Source organism: Sciurus carolinensis, chromosome 16 (assembly GCF_902686445.1).
Source record: "Sciurus carolinensis chromosome 16, mSciCar1.2, whole genome shotgun sequence".
Taxonomy (NCBI): Eukaryota; Metazoa; Chordata; class Mammalia; order Rodentia; family Sciuridae; genus Sciurus; species Sciurus carolinensis.
Window position 1 is genome coordinate 8,950,655 of NC_062228.1, and position 15,101 is coordinate 8,965,755.

Below are 15,101 nucleotides of genomic sequence, written 5' to 3' on the forward strand. Positions count from 1 at the left end.
CCTCATATGGGGCCATGCCAAGCAGGCACACATCCAATGACTGCATTTCATCTGACCCTTGAACTTAGGTCATTCAGGCCCAGAAAGAGTTTCTAACGTTGGCCCTTAAAACAGCCATCAGCTGGAGTGAGGGCCTTTGGTATCTTCCGCTGATGGATGCAGTCATGGGTACCACTATATCTTTGAGTCAAGCGAACACTTGTCCTTGCAGGAGGTGAGACTCCCTTTCCACCACACCCCAACCCTGAGCTGAGCTCTGTCATCTTCCGAGGACAACAGCTTCCAGGCTCCTCTGACCAGGCACAAAGCCCTGCTTTCCTCTTGGACTAACAGTAGAGGCCAGCTCTGAAAGGCAGGGGGTCCAGGAGACAGGGCAGCAGCTTGGTGGTGCTTTCAGTCAACTCCGACATGGAGGGCGTTCCTGAACACCTGCCAAGCCTTGACTTTTTTGAGAGACACCAGGAGGCGATGATCTGTCCCTCCAGTACCCCAACACGGCCATCAGTGGGTATGAAAATGTGTCACATGCAATGGTCAACAAGTGGGGAATCCAGATAGGCACCTGCTCAAGGGTGGAGTTCTGTATGAGAATTTCTACACGCTCATGTGAAACATGCTACTGTGGCATTTGATTTAATGGTTAACTTGTATACTCATGTAGTTTGCTTAAGGTTTAAACCTGGAGCTATTTCAAACCCAATTCAACCTGAACATGGACAGAGCAAACAAAGTTATAAAATAAGGATGCTTACGTAGAATATTTGTCTCTTGGTATCCATGCCAGACAGTCTAACAGGATCATTTCCAAGGCTACACTTGAAAAGGGCAAGTGAGTACTATGGGCCAGAGCCTTTGCTGACTACTGAATATACATGAAATGAGGTTAAGAAAGGTTACAAATCAGCAGGACCAGGAACTGAACCCACATCTGCCAAGCACAGAGCCCTAATCTCTGCCCTCTACCCCACAGGAGTTACCATGCGGGTTGCTAAGTGGCTGTGTATTCTATAGATACTGTAGATCTGTAGTATGTCTCCTGCCTTGGAAGACTGAATTGCACGCTCCACGGTGAAGAAGAGACATGAATGCCAGACAGAGTTTATAGACAAAAAAGGGAACAGAAGATGAACAGTATCCCAGCACTTCTTAAGGACTGACTCTTCTTTACTTCACACTAAGGAATGTTATCAAAACTCTCTAACTACTGGCTTCATGTACAGAATGAAGTTGGACTTTCCACCAGCTGGGACCAGACAGGCGAGGCAGGTGAAAATCTCAGAGAAGAAGAGGTCATAAGTTTGGTTTAAAAAAAAAAAATTCGGAAGACCCATTCACATGTGACGGATAGGCACCATTTTATAAAACCTTCCTGTTCACCCTTCTATCTATACAATAAACTGGGGTACCCCTCTGCTTACATTAGCAAACACCAAAATGTGTGCAAGGTAATTATTCTATTACCTATTAACTCCAGAGTACAACATGATTTGATATAATTATAGGCACCAAGCCAACATGTCCTTAAATATGTCATTAAACCTCATGGGCATCTATGGAGAGAGGTGTAGCTCTGCCAATGTTACATAAAAGGAAACCGAGTCTTGGAGAAATGAAATAACTTAAGATCATCCATTAAGCTGCTCTTAATGGATGGGATGGAAGTGCAGCTATTTAACTTCAAAGGCTCTTAACTTTTGTGCCAAAATGAAGATAAGCTAACGTAGGCTAAGAGAGGAGAGATTGACATGGATTTCAATACATTCTTTAAACCTACACTCTGTGTGCTTTCCATGTTACAAAGCACAGGGGTACCCAACTCCTGCTGAACTTCTCCTGTGCTGGGTTCCCTGCTCAGAGTTCTGTGGCTGTGGTTCTCAAATTTGAACATGCACTGGAGTCTCCTGGATGGCTCACCAAGACACAGATTGCTGGCCCCTCCAGGAGTTTCTGATTCTGCAGTGGGTCTGGGGAGGGACCCAAGAACTTGCATTTCTAACAAGTTCACAGATGATGCTGTTGGTCCTGCTTTCTCTGTGCAGTAACTCACATAACCCTTGAACATGTTAAGCCTCATCATGAAGACAAGGGAACTGAGTCCAGAGAGGTTAATCAACTTGACCAAATAAAGAGAAATGCTTCTTTAATCTTTTTTTTTTGTGTGTGTCTCTTTTCTTTAGGCTGAGTCCAGGATAATTTTTCTTCTTCTCTTTAGGGGCTAGTCAGAGGCCAGGTTGCTTGGACAGGAGCACAGTGTGAATTTATTCTGATGTTTTTGTTGGCATGTATCCTGGGTTTACTAATAGACTGGGGAAGCCCAAAGGGTTTAGGAGGAAAACAGTGTTCATCAGCTTCCGGGTCCAAATGCCTAGTCAACCCATTAGCATTTATAAGTGTCTTCTGGGCACTCAGCAGAATCGTGGACAAAGTGGAGGACTCCTGGAAAGGAGAAGGTAAGCTTTCTAAACTAAGCGAGCTTAGGGATGTGTAGCAAGGTCTAATCAGGGTTATGATTGGGGAAATCCTACCAATGAACCAGGTAGATAGGTAGGTTTTCATGGGTTACAGACAATGAGACCTGATAATCAGAGTGATCTTCACAATAACTATTGTAGTTCAGTGTTGTGGTTTGGATGTGAGATGTCCCCCAAAAGCTCATGTGTGAAACAAGGCAAGAACATTCAGAGGTGAAATAATTAGGTTATGAGAGCCTTAACCCAATCAGCAAATTAACCCCCTCATAAGGATTAACTGAGTGGTAACCGAAGGTGGCAGGGTGTGTCTGGAAGAGGTCGGTTATGGGGGGCATGCCTTTGGGGAATATATTTTGTATCGGGTGAGTAGAGTCTCTCCCTCTCTTCCTGATCATCACGTGAGCCGCGTCCCCCTGCCACACTCTTCCGCCATGATGTTCTGTCTCACCTTGAGCCCCAAGGAATGGAGTCTATGAACTGAGACCTCTGAAACTGTGAGCCCCCAAATAAACTCTTCCTCCTCTACAATTGTTCTGGTCAGGTCTTTCAGTCACAGTAGTGAAAAAGTCGACTAAACCATTCAGGTTCCTTGAAAAAGGACTCTGAGGAGAGATCTGATGCAAGGTGATTCTGAGGAGCACTCTCAGGAACAACATCGGCAGAGCAGCCAGAGGAGCAGAACTGGAAGGAGAGAGAAGTGGAGCTGTGGTGCACAGGTGGAGATGCTCCAGCCAGCCCCCGGGATCTCTAATTCCAGGGCAGCTCTTCAAAGTGGAGCTTTTCATTCAGAAGGTGAAGACAGGCAGCATCACAAAGAAATCATAGGACCACAATGAAGGCAGACGGGGCCGCAGAGATTGGTGTCTACCTGATCTCACAGCAACAGCATCTGGCCTAACTCCTCTTGAAGAAGAAACACCAGGTCCAGCACCTTCTACAGCAGCAGCTGGTCTATCATCCTACAGAAGAAACACCGGGTCCACCACCTTCTACAGCAGCAGCTGGTCTATCATCCTGCAGAAGAAACACCGGGTCCACCACCTTCTACAGCAGCTGGTCTATCATCCTGCAGAAGAAACACCGGGTCCACCACCTTCTACAGCAGCAGCTGGTCCACCTCATCTTGCAGAAGAAACATTGGGTCCACCTCATTTTACAGGAGAAGTTGAAGCCCAGGGATGGAAAAGTGCTTGTCAGGGTCACACACTGATGTCAACAGATGGAAGGATGCAGCCCTGGATGCCTGGGTCTCTGATCACAGCCCCTCCAGTTGTTGAGAGATCCTGGAGGAGGACTCTGGAACACAGCCATCTCAAATCACCTCGCTCCCACACTGGCCTGCTCTAACCCACTGACCCTCCCTAAGCTCCTTTACATAGGATCTTACCAAAATGTCAACCCTGAGTTAAATCTCTGCTCAAATTCTGCTAATGACCCCACGTGGCTTTTGATAAGGACGAGGGTCCACTCATCAGCATGGCTGCTCTGCGGTCACACCCCAGTCCATCACTGTCACTCTCTCCAAGTTCTCCTCTCTTGCCCTGCCCCATCAGTCACCACATGCCCGAGTCCCACGGTGGTGCCCCTTCTTACATCACTCTGTCCCTTCTCCCTGCACTCCTTTCTCCCCCATCCCTGCCTCACATGTGGACAGGAGTCCCAAGTGTAGTTGCAGGGGAGTCTCTGAGTCCCTAGACCAGGGGCTTAGGTCCTCGGCTTCCATGACCAGGGGGTCCTTGCTCCTGCCTCAAGAGCAGTCGCCACTGCCACAGGAGGAGGCCGGGCCCCTCTGATGAGACTTCAGGCCTTGGGAAGGCGGGAGCAGTCCTGAAGTTGTTCATGTGGAGTGTCCCCAAGGCCTGCACTGGACAGGTGTTTAGAGAGAAAGGGAAGAGGGGAGGAGGAAGAGAGAGGAAAAGAGGGAAAGAGAGGAAAAACAGAGAGGGAGGAAGAGAGAGGAAAGGATATAGAGAAAGAGAAGCGAGGGAGAGACATGGACAGAGTTGTCAGAAAGATGGACAGACTAAGGGACAGAAAGAGGTGGGACAAGGAAAGGGGAGGCAGAGGAGAGAGGCAGAGAGGGACACGGGAAGTATGAAGGGTGGGGGGTGGGCAGGGGGTGTAGGGTGGGGAGAAGGGCCCTGGCTTGGAGGAGGGAGGGTGGGCTTGGCTTTCCTGTCCCCTTCCTGTCACACAATGGAGGGGCCCAAACGTGCTTTGAGCAGGGAGAGAGTGAATGGAAAAGGGAGCGTGTTGAGTTTGTCCTGGGTGAGCCGCAGGAAGAACCCAGTCAGGTCGCCAGCCGTCAGCCTGGGAGGCAGGGTGCCCAGGACTGGGGCCGGCAGCCCACGGTGTCAGCGAGGGCAGAGACCACACGCCTCGAATGTGAAGAGGCCGCCGCTGACCACATCCCACTCGCCCCCCTGTGGAGCCGATGCTTCTTCTTAATAAGGCGATAATATTCTGAAAAGCAATTGCGACTTTTCCAGTGTGTCGCTGGGGAAGTGGATGGGTCCCCAGGGTCACATAAACTCAGCAAAGACAAGTCTGTGTGTTGGGGGTTTTTGGCATATGACCAGGAGGCCAGAACTCTGGAGCTAAGTTTTCCTTCGAATTTAATTATGTCGGCCGTGTTCAAGGAGGGTGCTGTTGGGCAAGGGAGATGATCCCACGGATCCTGCAGGGCGCTGAGCAGCAGCTGTCAGGGCAGATACAGGAAGGGAGGCGAGACTGGCTTGATCCGCCCTCGCTGCTGGTTTCAGCAGCCAGCCACCCTGTGATGGCTATTTGCTGCTCTCTTGCTTCTGGCTATAAATGTCAAAGGATCACTGGGTAATATTTGTTAATTAGATAATGACATTAAAGTGACAGTAATAATAATCGTCCTAACAGTAGCTAGCGTTTAGATTTTCTATGTGCCAGAGCGCATGCTGATCCTATTGGAAGACCCCCTTTGTAGACCTCTACATAAAAGCTAGGAGATGGCTACTGCGCCCGTGTCTTTTTCACGAGGCCCCAGGAAGTTAAAGTTGTGCCGAGGTCGCTCATCTGACGCTGGAGAAGCCGAGCTGACCACCAGAAGTCTGGACCCTGAGTCCTGCAGCTTTTCCGGATCTTAAATGTCACCTTTTAGCCCCTTCTTCTTCCCCCATATGAATTCGTTCTTCCTGCAAATATTGATCAAGCTAGAGCAGTGGTCTGGGTCCTGGGCTCAGGGGTCGAGAGGGAGTCAGGGATGAAGAGGTGGCATTGTCCCTGCCTTTGTGACCCAGGTAGCCTGGAGGTTGATCTCTAGGTGTAAACTCCAAAGGCAGCTGCAGTGCTGTCAGCCAAAGAGTCCCCTCCTCCCCAGGGTCACTCAACTCCTGGACAAGCCACACTGTCATCAAGCATGGAGAAAAAAGCCCACCACCAAAGACCCACAGGACAGAATCTAACCCACTCCACTCCAGGTAGAAATAGGGGTTCTCCAGCACAGCCCACCAGCCAGCGTAGCCAAACCCTTCAAAACGCAGGCTTTGCATTCCAAGATTCCCATGTCAGCTCTTCCTTTAAATAACTGTGTGACCTGGAACAAGTTACTTAACCTCTCTGGGTCTCAGGTTCCCCTGTTAGAACAAGGGTGTAGTAGTATCCACCTTAGAGACAATATATGGACATTACTGGGTTCAATCTATTTCAGCTGTTCTCCCCTCTGGGGTTGATATATTCATTCCGCTAATATTGAGTGAAGGAATCCTGTCTCAGAGGCCAAATTCAACCTTTATAATATTTATGATGAAGGTAGTTTCTCCAAGTCAATCGTGACTTGCTAGAAAGGAATTAAGGGCAACTAGAATAAAGATCAAGTGAGGTTTCCGCAGATTTAGACGAAACTGAGAAGTCTTTTCTTAAGATATTTATGTTGTTTTAACTTGCAAAATGTTGCTGGCGTGGGGAATCCAGTCCAGGGTGCCGGCATCAGAGGCTCCCAGGAAGGGAGGTGCACCCTGTTCTGCGCCCTGTTCTGCGCCCGGCCTCAGGAGCCGGGTGGACACTTGGGAAGTCAGGGGCCTGCGTCCCAGGATGGACACCTGGAGAAGGAGGGGGTTAGGCATTCGGACAGTCCCCAGCCTCGGCCCCTCCTGCTGAGGAGATGCAGTTAATCCCTGTCCCTTCGATTATTCATGAAGGACATGATAGTGCCACTTCGTTCTCTTTAAATTTTTAGCAGTTCCATTTTCTATCATCACAGGCCCTCGGGGGCCGAGCGTCTTGCTGTAGTGAAACCTCCCTTATCCTGGGGCTCGAGGTGGGGCAGGTGGGAGGAAGGGAGGAAGGTGCAGGTTTTTCTGAGGACGCTGCTGTGGGGTTGGGCCGAGAGCACTGGCTTGGGAGTCCCCAGCCCTGGAAATGTGGGTGCTGACTAAGGCACACTGCGGCCTTGAAATCCACTGGGCAACCTCAACCTGGGAAGCTGTTGTAGATCCTTTTGGGGGTGCCAAGTGCTGCCCCAGGATGACAAGTCACAGAGGGGGAGGCTGAGTCGGAGTGGTTGGGAAGGCGGAGCTGGGACTGGACCCAGGATGCTGACTCCAGGGCTCATCCCTGCTGTCCCTCGCTGTCCACCGACACCAGCAGGGAGCAGAGAACAAGGTTTCACGGCCCAGTGCCTAGCTAGCGGGGGTGTCTGGGCTCCCTGCTGGCTCTGCGGTCCCTGAAGACTGTGGACGCTGCATTGCGGGGCCATAGGATGGTGGGGGGTACGCGTGGTACCGGCACAGTGGCCATGAAAGGGGCCTTCATTCAAACTAGCGCAACACATCAGTGCAGCCGAAAGATCCAGGGAGGATACCAGAACGTTGGCCAGCCTGGGCAAGAGCCCCAGAGACAACTTAACCGACCCGAAATTCACACTCTCCAGGATCGACATTTCCCTTGGGATTAACTCAACGGCAGGGCCCTCCTTAGCTCAGCCAAAAAACATTTCTAGAACATTAAAAAAAGAGAAAGGCCTAGGTCGGCTTTTGGATTCACAAACACTTGCTGTACTTATTATATGTCAGGGACCAGGCACCAAAAGAAAAACCTAGAGTGCTTCCAGGTTGGGGGTGGGGTACGATAAGCGAACCAACACTTAATAACAGCAGCTAGCACTCGACGCCTGCTCCCAGCCTGTGTTAAGTGCCTCCTAAGCATCCGATCATCTAACATGCACAGAAACCCCGGAGGAGTGGCTATTATTATTTCCATTAGGCGAAGGAGGAAACTGAGAAGTTAAGCAGCTACCCAAGGGCGTGGACTCTGGACGAGGGCTGGCCCCAGGGCCCAGGGTTAGCGCTTCCCCTCAGGAGGGCAGAGAGTCAGAGCCAGCCTGGGCGATGGCGGGATTCTGAGTGACTGAAGACAATGGAAGCTTCTTTTCTTCTCCTTGCTCTTGCTAAGTTCACATGGCCATGGGGCGGGGACCAGATGGGGTGCAGGAAGAAAGTGCGACTATCCAGCGTCCCAGGCTGGTGGCAGCAGGGTCGTGGTTGAGCTCAATGCCTGAAGGGAACCGGGGAGGGCGGTCATGGAAGATGGTGGGGGAATAGCAGGCCTGGAGGGCTGCACGCCACATGGCCTCTCCCACGTCCCACTGCCCAACTCAGGCACGTGGCCCCAGTTAGATGCAAGGACTGGGGTGGAGGGCAGATGCAAGGGACAAAATGGGCAGAGCACAGAGCTGGTGGTCAGCTCTCCAGGTTTGCCCCTTCCTCACGGAGGCTGCAAGTCCTTCCGCACTGCCAGTCTAAAGAGGAATAGGGGGACGGAGCAAGGGTGGTGGGCAGGGGCAGACCCAGAGGACATGCGCCGCGTGTACCAGGAAGCCGAGGAGCCTGAACTGATCCAAGAACAATGGGAGCCACTGAAGATTATAACCAAGGGCATTGGCGGGTTGGGAGGGCCATTCTGGCTACAAGCAAAGAGTGGAAAGAATCAAAAAGAGAAAGCCATGGTCAGGAAGCCAGTTGAGTGGCTGTGGCAGTAACCCAGGTGAAGGAGATTGGGACCAGGTGAAAAGCAGCAGCAAAGGGACAGAGAGGCAGGTGGACGGGAGACGTCCTGTTATGGGGAATTCCTTACATGGAGCCTACTTCCCCTAAACGTCTTATCCAAGCTCAGCCCACCGCCACAGCAGTGAAGCCCCACCCCCTCATGAGTGCCCGCTGCCCACACTCTTGTCCAGTCCATCTGCTTATCATCCTCAGGTTGGAGGGCCAGTACCACTGCCAGGGAAAGCTGATCCCTGATTTTACCCCACTGTAGGCCAGGTCAGTCCTGTTATAAACACTCGCCGCCACTTGCATCTCTTTGATAGCACGTCACAAAGTTGTCCCTGTAATCATGTGATTTAAGTGGTACCTGTGATTCGGAGGACTCCTTGTTGAAAGTCGCCTTGAATTCCCAGCACCTTACAGCTTGAACAGCGAGGCCCTCCCTGCCCACGTGCTGAACGGGTGGATGAATCACAGGACTCGGAAACTCCCAGCAGGTTGGAGAAGAGCTGGCCGGGCTGGTGTTGGTGCATTTCCTGATCAACCATGGCTCATGTTGGTGCATTTCCTGATCAACCATGGTTTGGTTGTCAACAAAGCACACTCCCGTAGTAGAATTGCAGGTGGCCGAGTCTTTTCTGCTGAAACTGGGCACCAACCCAAGCTGCCTGAACCCTTCAACACGCTGAGGAGCTGTGCTCAGCCTGTGTTCTCAAGGTTTCGTGTTAGAACATGAGTCAGTCATTCAGGGAGACCACCAGTGCCTGGGCCCTAGAAGATGTGGAGGAGGCTCCAGAGAGCCCTCTGGACACACCCCGCTTCCTTCTGTGTGGCTCCTTCTATGGGGTTTGAATGACACAGGGAAAAGCCTCATCCATAATGAACAGAGTTTATTCACTGGCCACTTAACTCTGGATTTGGTGTGCTTGCTTTTCCCAGGCCTGCGGCCCAGCTCAGGCTGCCTGCCTAGCTCCCCCTCCACACGTCCTAGCAGGGTACCTGTGGAGAAGACCCCTCTCCCAGTGCAGATCAGAGACGCGTCATTCAGGCCTTCTTGTGATTTGCAGTTGGAGCCAGAGGAGAAGAGCCAGCTGCTTTTAGGGTGTCTCTCCACTGTCCTCTTGATGAGGAGCATGGAAATGGTGCTATAGCCAGGGGCAGCCATGAGAAGATGCCAGAAGGCATGTGCCTTAGCCAAGGATCCACTGGCTGAAATGGCATCTTCTGACCATCTTTCCCTCCAGCTCTTTATCTTGAAATATTTTTTGTTTCACAGACAGGTTGAAAGATCAGAGGGAGACTGCCCATATCCCCTTCGCCCAGATTTCCCTAATGGTAATGGCTTCCGCTGCTCTGGGTTGCTTACCAAAGCTGGGGATGAACACCATAATATGAACTAAATTACAGGCTTTATTTGACTTTTATCCGTTTTTCCATTAAGGCCTGTTTTCTCTTTCAGGATCCAATTCAGGCTTTTATTTTTCATGACTCCTTTGTCTCTTCTGGTCAGTTTATTAATCTTTCTTTGTTTTCCATGACCTTGAAAGTTTCTAGGAATATGGGTCAGAATAGACCCATATGGGTCAGAATAGATCCATATGGGTCAGAATAGACCCATATAGAATTTCCCCGATTTGTGCCTGCATGATGCTTCATTATGAAACTGGTTATGGGGTAGGAGAAAGAATGTTACAGAGGTGAAGGACCTTCTCTGCATTGTCTCAGGAAGTGTAATAGACATATGGATGCAGTGTCTTTTTTTAGCATCAAATATTTGGCCAGAAATAATTCAATTTATTCTGCCCCTACATTGGGTCCAAGGTTATATACAAAGAATTCTTTCTCTTCCTCTCTCTTCCTCTCCCTCTTCTCCACTTCCTCCTGCTCCCCCCTCTTCCTCTCCGTGCCATTTATAGACTCTGTGTCAGGTATTACGCTGATCTTCACATGATGTAGACGTCGTCACCGCCACTTTACAGAAATTAAGTTGCCCACACATTCACCCAACTATTCAATGGTAGGGCTGAGGACTGAATTCGGCTTCTTCCTACCACACAACCATGTCTGGAAGATATAGCTCTGGCCAAGAAATGTTGCTCAGACAGTGACTCCATGCGCCACCAGGAGCCAGACAGATTCTCCTGTGGCTTTCATGCAAGGGCTAAGGTCACCCCCACAAAGAAGTAGAGTGCGGCTTCTCAGAGGGGTGGCACTTGAACTAGCAGAGAAGACCGTTCTGGAAAGAAGAAATAGCATGTGAAAAGGCAGAGAGGTTCAAAGAGCGCAGTGGTTTCTGAGCAGAGCCAGCAGCTCAGCGTGGCTGGAGAGGAGGACGCGTGGAGGAAGGCACCAGTCTCACATCACCCCGGGCGAGAGAGGCACATCTCATCTCATGGACGATGCTATGGATGCTACAGGGCTGGGCGGAGCAGCCAGAGCATCAGCCCTGGGCTCAGCAGCCCCTCCGGCCTGACCTTCACACCACACCCCCTTCTCTATCCGTCAGCTCCCTCTTCAGTCAAATGGAAGCGACCCTCACTATCCCTGGCGCTGGCTGCCCAGTCGGTACAGTGATGAGCGAAGAGGACCTTGTAAATGGAACGCATCACATGTCGGTTGCAGCTACAGCCAGGCTCGGAGTCACAGACGTGCCACCCCCCAGAAACGGAGCACGCCTCAATGCAGAGCCTCCCAGTTACCACAGCCTGGCTGGCAAGCCTTGTTAGACGGGTTGGCAGCAAAACCCTGTGACATTCCTGACACGAGCCCCATGCCACTGCTTATTTTGTTACTTTCCCTCTAAGGGGACTCTGAGCCAATTTTCAAGCAGTTTCTGAAGATTCGATTAGGGGCTTTACCATCTCGGGCCATCTGGTCTTGCTCTAGTCGGGAGAGAGTAATGTGTCCGAAGATCTGACAGGCCGCGGAGGCATCTGGGCAAGGCAGTGACAGCGCATCCTGCTCTGGACTGAAGGATCTTTCAAATTAAAGCTCCCCAAAGTCACAGCGAAGGCTGGCGTAACTCACGTGCTGTTTGCAAATTCCCCATCCTGGCCTTTGACGCAAATCAAACAGGAGTCTTGGTGCCATTAGGACGACACACTTTATATAAACCCAATTTATGCAACTTTGTCTTAATTAGGTTTGATCTCTTCTCATCTCATCTACATCGGGTTAGAAAATGAAGATTTGGGCCATCATCTCTTGGCTCTTCCAAAGGTCTATACTTAGCACAAGGTAGGGGTTGGATAAATATTTATTAAATGAAAAGGTAAGTGAAAGAATGAGTGATCTGTGTTCTCCCAGCACCGTGGGTTGCTGAGTGGAAGGACCTGGGTTTGGAATCCCCCACAGTAGGGAACAAATCCCAGCTCTGGTATTTGATCCTGGCATTTTCTGCAGGCCTCTGTGGTCTATCCAGTGACAATGGAGGATGGCCACCCAGGGAAAGTGAATGTGTTAGTTTCCTGTTGGGACTGTAACAAATTGCCACAAATTAAGTGGTTCTTAAGGATTTATTACATTACCACTCTGGAGGTCTGACGTTCACAATGGCCTTCATTTGGCTAAAATCATGGTGATAGCTTGGTTGCGCTCCTTCCAAAAGCTCCAGAAAAGAATCCATTTCCTATCTCTTCTATCACCTAGAGGCCACCTGCGTTCCTTGGCGCATAGCCCCTTCCTCCATGATCAAAGCCAGCAGCAGAGCGTTTTAAATCTCCCTCTGACTCCTCTGCCCATCCCACCGTTTCCATCTTTAAGGACCCCTGTGGGTACTTACACTGGGCCCACCTGCATAATTCACGACAGCCCATCTCGAGGTCTTGACCTCAAACACATCTTTTAATTCCTTTTGCTGTGTACTGACAGGTGCTGGGCATTCGGATGCGGACAGGTGCAGGGGTGTCACCTGCCTACCACAGCAGCCATGCAGTTGGTGGCTGCGCTTCAAAGATTCGGCAGCAGCAATGGGAAGCGCCTTCATTACTCTCCAGGGTGTCACAGATAGAGCCCCAGGAGGCTCCCGCCACTGTGAGAAGAGTGGTCAGTCATCCTCTCGGGAGCAATCTCATTCTAAGGGGACTCTGCTCTTTACACTGTGGGGTGTGGTGGTCCAGGCTCACTGAGGACCCCTTCATTTTTGTAAGAAAGGGTCCACCTGGCCCCGGCTCAGCTCCCTGTCCACACACATGGATCTGCACTTGGTCAGGGCTAATCGTGACCCTGAACTGCTGCACACCATCCACCAAATCTTGGTTGGGAGGACTGATGCTCAAGAAGATCCTCCTACCTGAGAGGCCCGACTGAACCTTTTACCTCCGTGCACAGATTAAGCCAGGCCATATCCTTTGGGCCTCAGAGTATTTGCTTTCATTACATTTTTTCTTTACTTTGATGCTATCAGACTATGGTAGGAAGAGAGCATAAGGAAAAGATTCATGGGAACAGTTGCATTTACATTAACAGTTTCAGCGAGGCTATCCATTGCCTTCCAGCATGTACTTCTTATAAGAAACCACACAGAAATATTCTTCAGTCTCAAAACACAGTATAATTACAGTTTTCTCTAGTACAGGTTTTGTTTCCATCACATGAACACAGGCTCTCACCGAGGATCATTTTTCCCTATTTTTACCACCATTAAGAAGACTAGACACAAAACTGTCCATTTTAAACTGTCTATACACCCTAATCTGAATTATAGGATTAGTTTACCTTCCTCCCCTCTTGTCCCTTCCCCCAGTTCCTTCATCTGTTCTACATTTTCATTCTTATTGTCGATAAAGTCCGGAAGCCCAGAAGAAGGCATGGTAAAAACTTCTGTTATTTCCAAGATTTTTTTTTTCTCCCATGTGAAACAAATACCCCTATTCCTCTTTGTCCCAGAAACACAAACACATGGAAAACTGAAAAGTAAACACTGAAATTCAACAGTGCCAAGGTATAAACACTGACCCACGCAGAACCAAGTCCAGCATCATGGTAGAGTCGGGAGCGTATGCTGAGCATCTGAGACTGTCTCCACACTCTGCACGCTGGGCACACTGAGATTGTAAATGCCAGCATTCTAAATGGCTGACTTGCTGTTCGTAGAATGCTGGAACTGAAATCCATTTCTTTTCTAAGGGATATTTAGCTTTTATGATGTCTTTATTCATGGTCAAGACATCAACAAAGTTGCTACATGATTGAAGATATTCTTCTTAAGGCATTCATTCCTGAGTTTTCATATCTTTGCCGTCGTGGTTTAGAACGTGAGCTTGTTTTCTTGGAAATGAAAAACAGAAATGTGCTTTACATGACATAGGGTTTGGATCACTGTAGAAAGCCATGATAAAAAAAAAAATCAATGTGAGCAAAATCTCCAGTGAAAACCTCTCTGAGACAGACTCCATCAAAAGAGTTCATCTCTGAGTTCGTCAAACCACAGAATCACCAACTCTAAGAACCCCTTAAGCCCTGTCACATGACATGTGGGGACCTTCTCTTCGTGACCTCTACATTCATAGTGTCTAGAACATGGTGGGTACTTAATAAATAAGTGCTGCATTAGTGAACACAGTCAGACCAGGGAATAAATTTCTGCCATCCCCAAAGCCAGAACAGCAATTTCCATTTCAGCCATTTTGACCTTTGGCAAAGACACACCAGAGACACGATACACACAATCCAGCCATGTCAACTGCTCTCATGGATGTGCTTAGGTTTACCGTAATTCCTAGAATGCCAGTATAATCTCTGTCTTCCCTTCTCGCCCTCAAGAAAATATACCAAAACACAAATGAATAAAAATGTCATTATTGTAGGAACCATCCAAGTCCAGTGCAATTTACTGAAAATTTTGGCAGTGCTTTTGAGATGCTTCCTACGTTAATGACAAGTCATCTCACAATGATTGACACAACGTTTCATTCTGATACCATGACTGAGAGTACTTCTCAACAGAAACTAGCTCAGAGACCACCACGTCCTCACGTGCCACCCTGGAGAGCTTCCTAAGCTCCAGAGAAACCATCTATGAGGCTCATGCACCACCAGTGCCATGGCCCGTCAGGACTCTGCCGTCCCTGTGGCCCCCAGAGCCGTAGATCACTTCTACTAACGCGGAACTCACGTGGTCAGCTGGGCGTCTCGCCACTGCCCCGTCACCACCTGGAGGAAACTGAGCCACTTACCACTCCACCGCCAGCCGAGTGCACAAGCACAGACATCCCCTCCCGCAGGTTGGCCACTTCAAAGAGCATCATGTAGGCTGTGACGAAGTTCATGGGGAACGCAGCGGCCTCGGAGAAGCTCATGTCATCCGGGATCTTGTAGACAAATTCCACTGGCGTGCAGACCACCTCAGCCCAGGCATTGTAGTTGACAAAGGCCATGACGCGGTCCCCGATCTGGGCACAGGGAAATACAGAGTTTACGAGGGCTGGCTCATGACGGAGGGCCAAGGAGGACTAAACTGCCTGGAGCTGTCCATGGTACAGAACATCATTTTTTTCTTTCTCCTAATTTGGGACCTCCATCCAAATTCTTCTGAGTTCCATTGTCCTTTATTCTTTGATGAAACATAACTTTTTATTTGCAGTAAAAACTCAAACTACTATTCAAGTTTCAC

At 49.7% G+C, this 15,101-nt stretch overlaps 1 protein-coding gene across 1 annotated transcript in view; it reads right to left on the bottom strand.

Moving 5' to 3' along the window:
• The window catches only part of Vat1l (vesicle amine transport 1 like), a 141,535-nt gene that overhangs the window by 95,622 nt on the left and 30,812 nt on the right, over positions 1-15,101 (bottom strand). Inside the window, exon 3 of the mRNA XM_047529028.1 lies at positions 14,665-14,880. Coding sequence (XP_047384984.1) covers positions 14,665-14,880 — 216 coding nt within the window. The remainder of the gene's footprint in view (positions 1-14,664; positions 14,881-15,101) is intronic.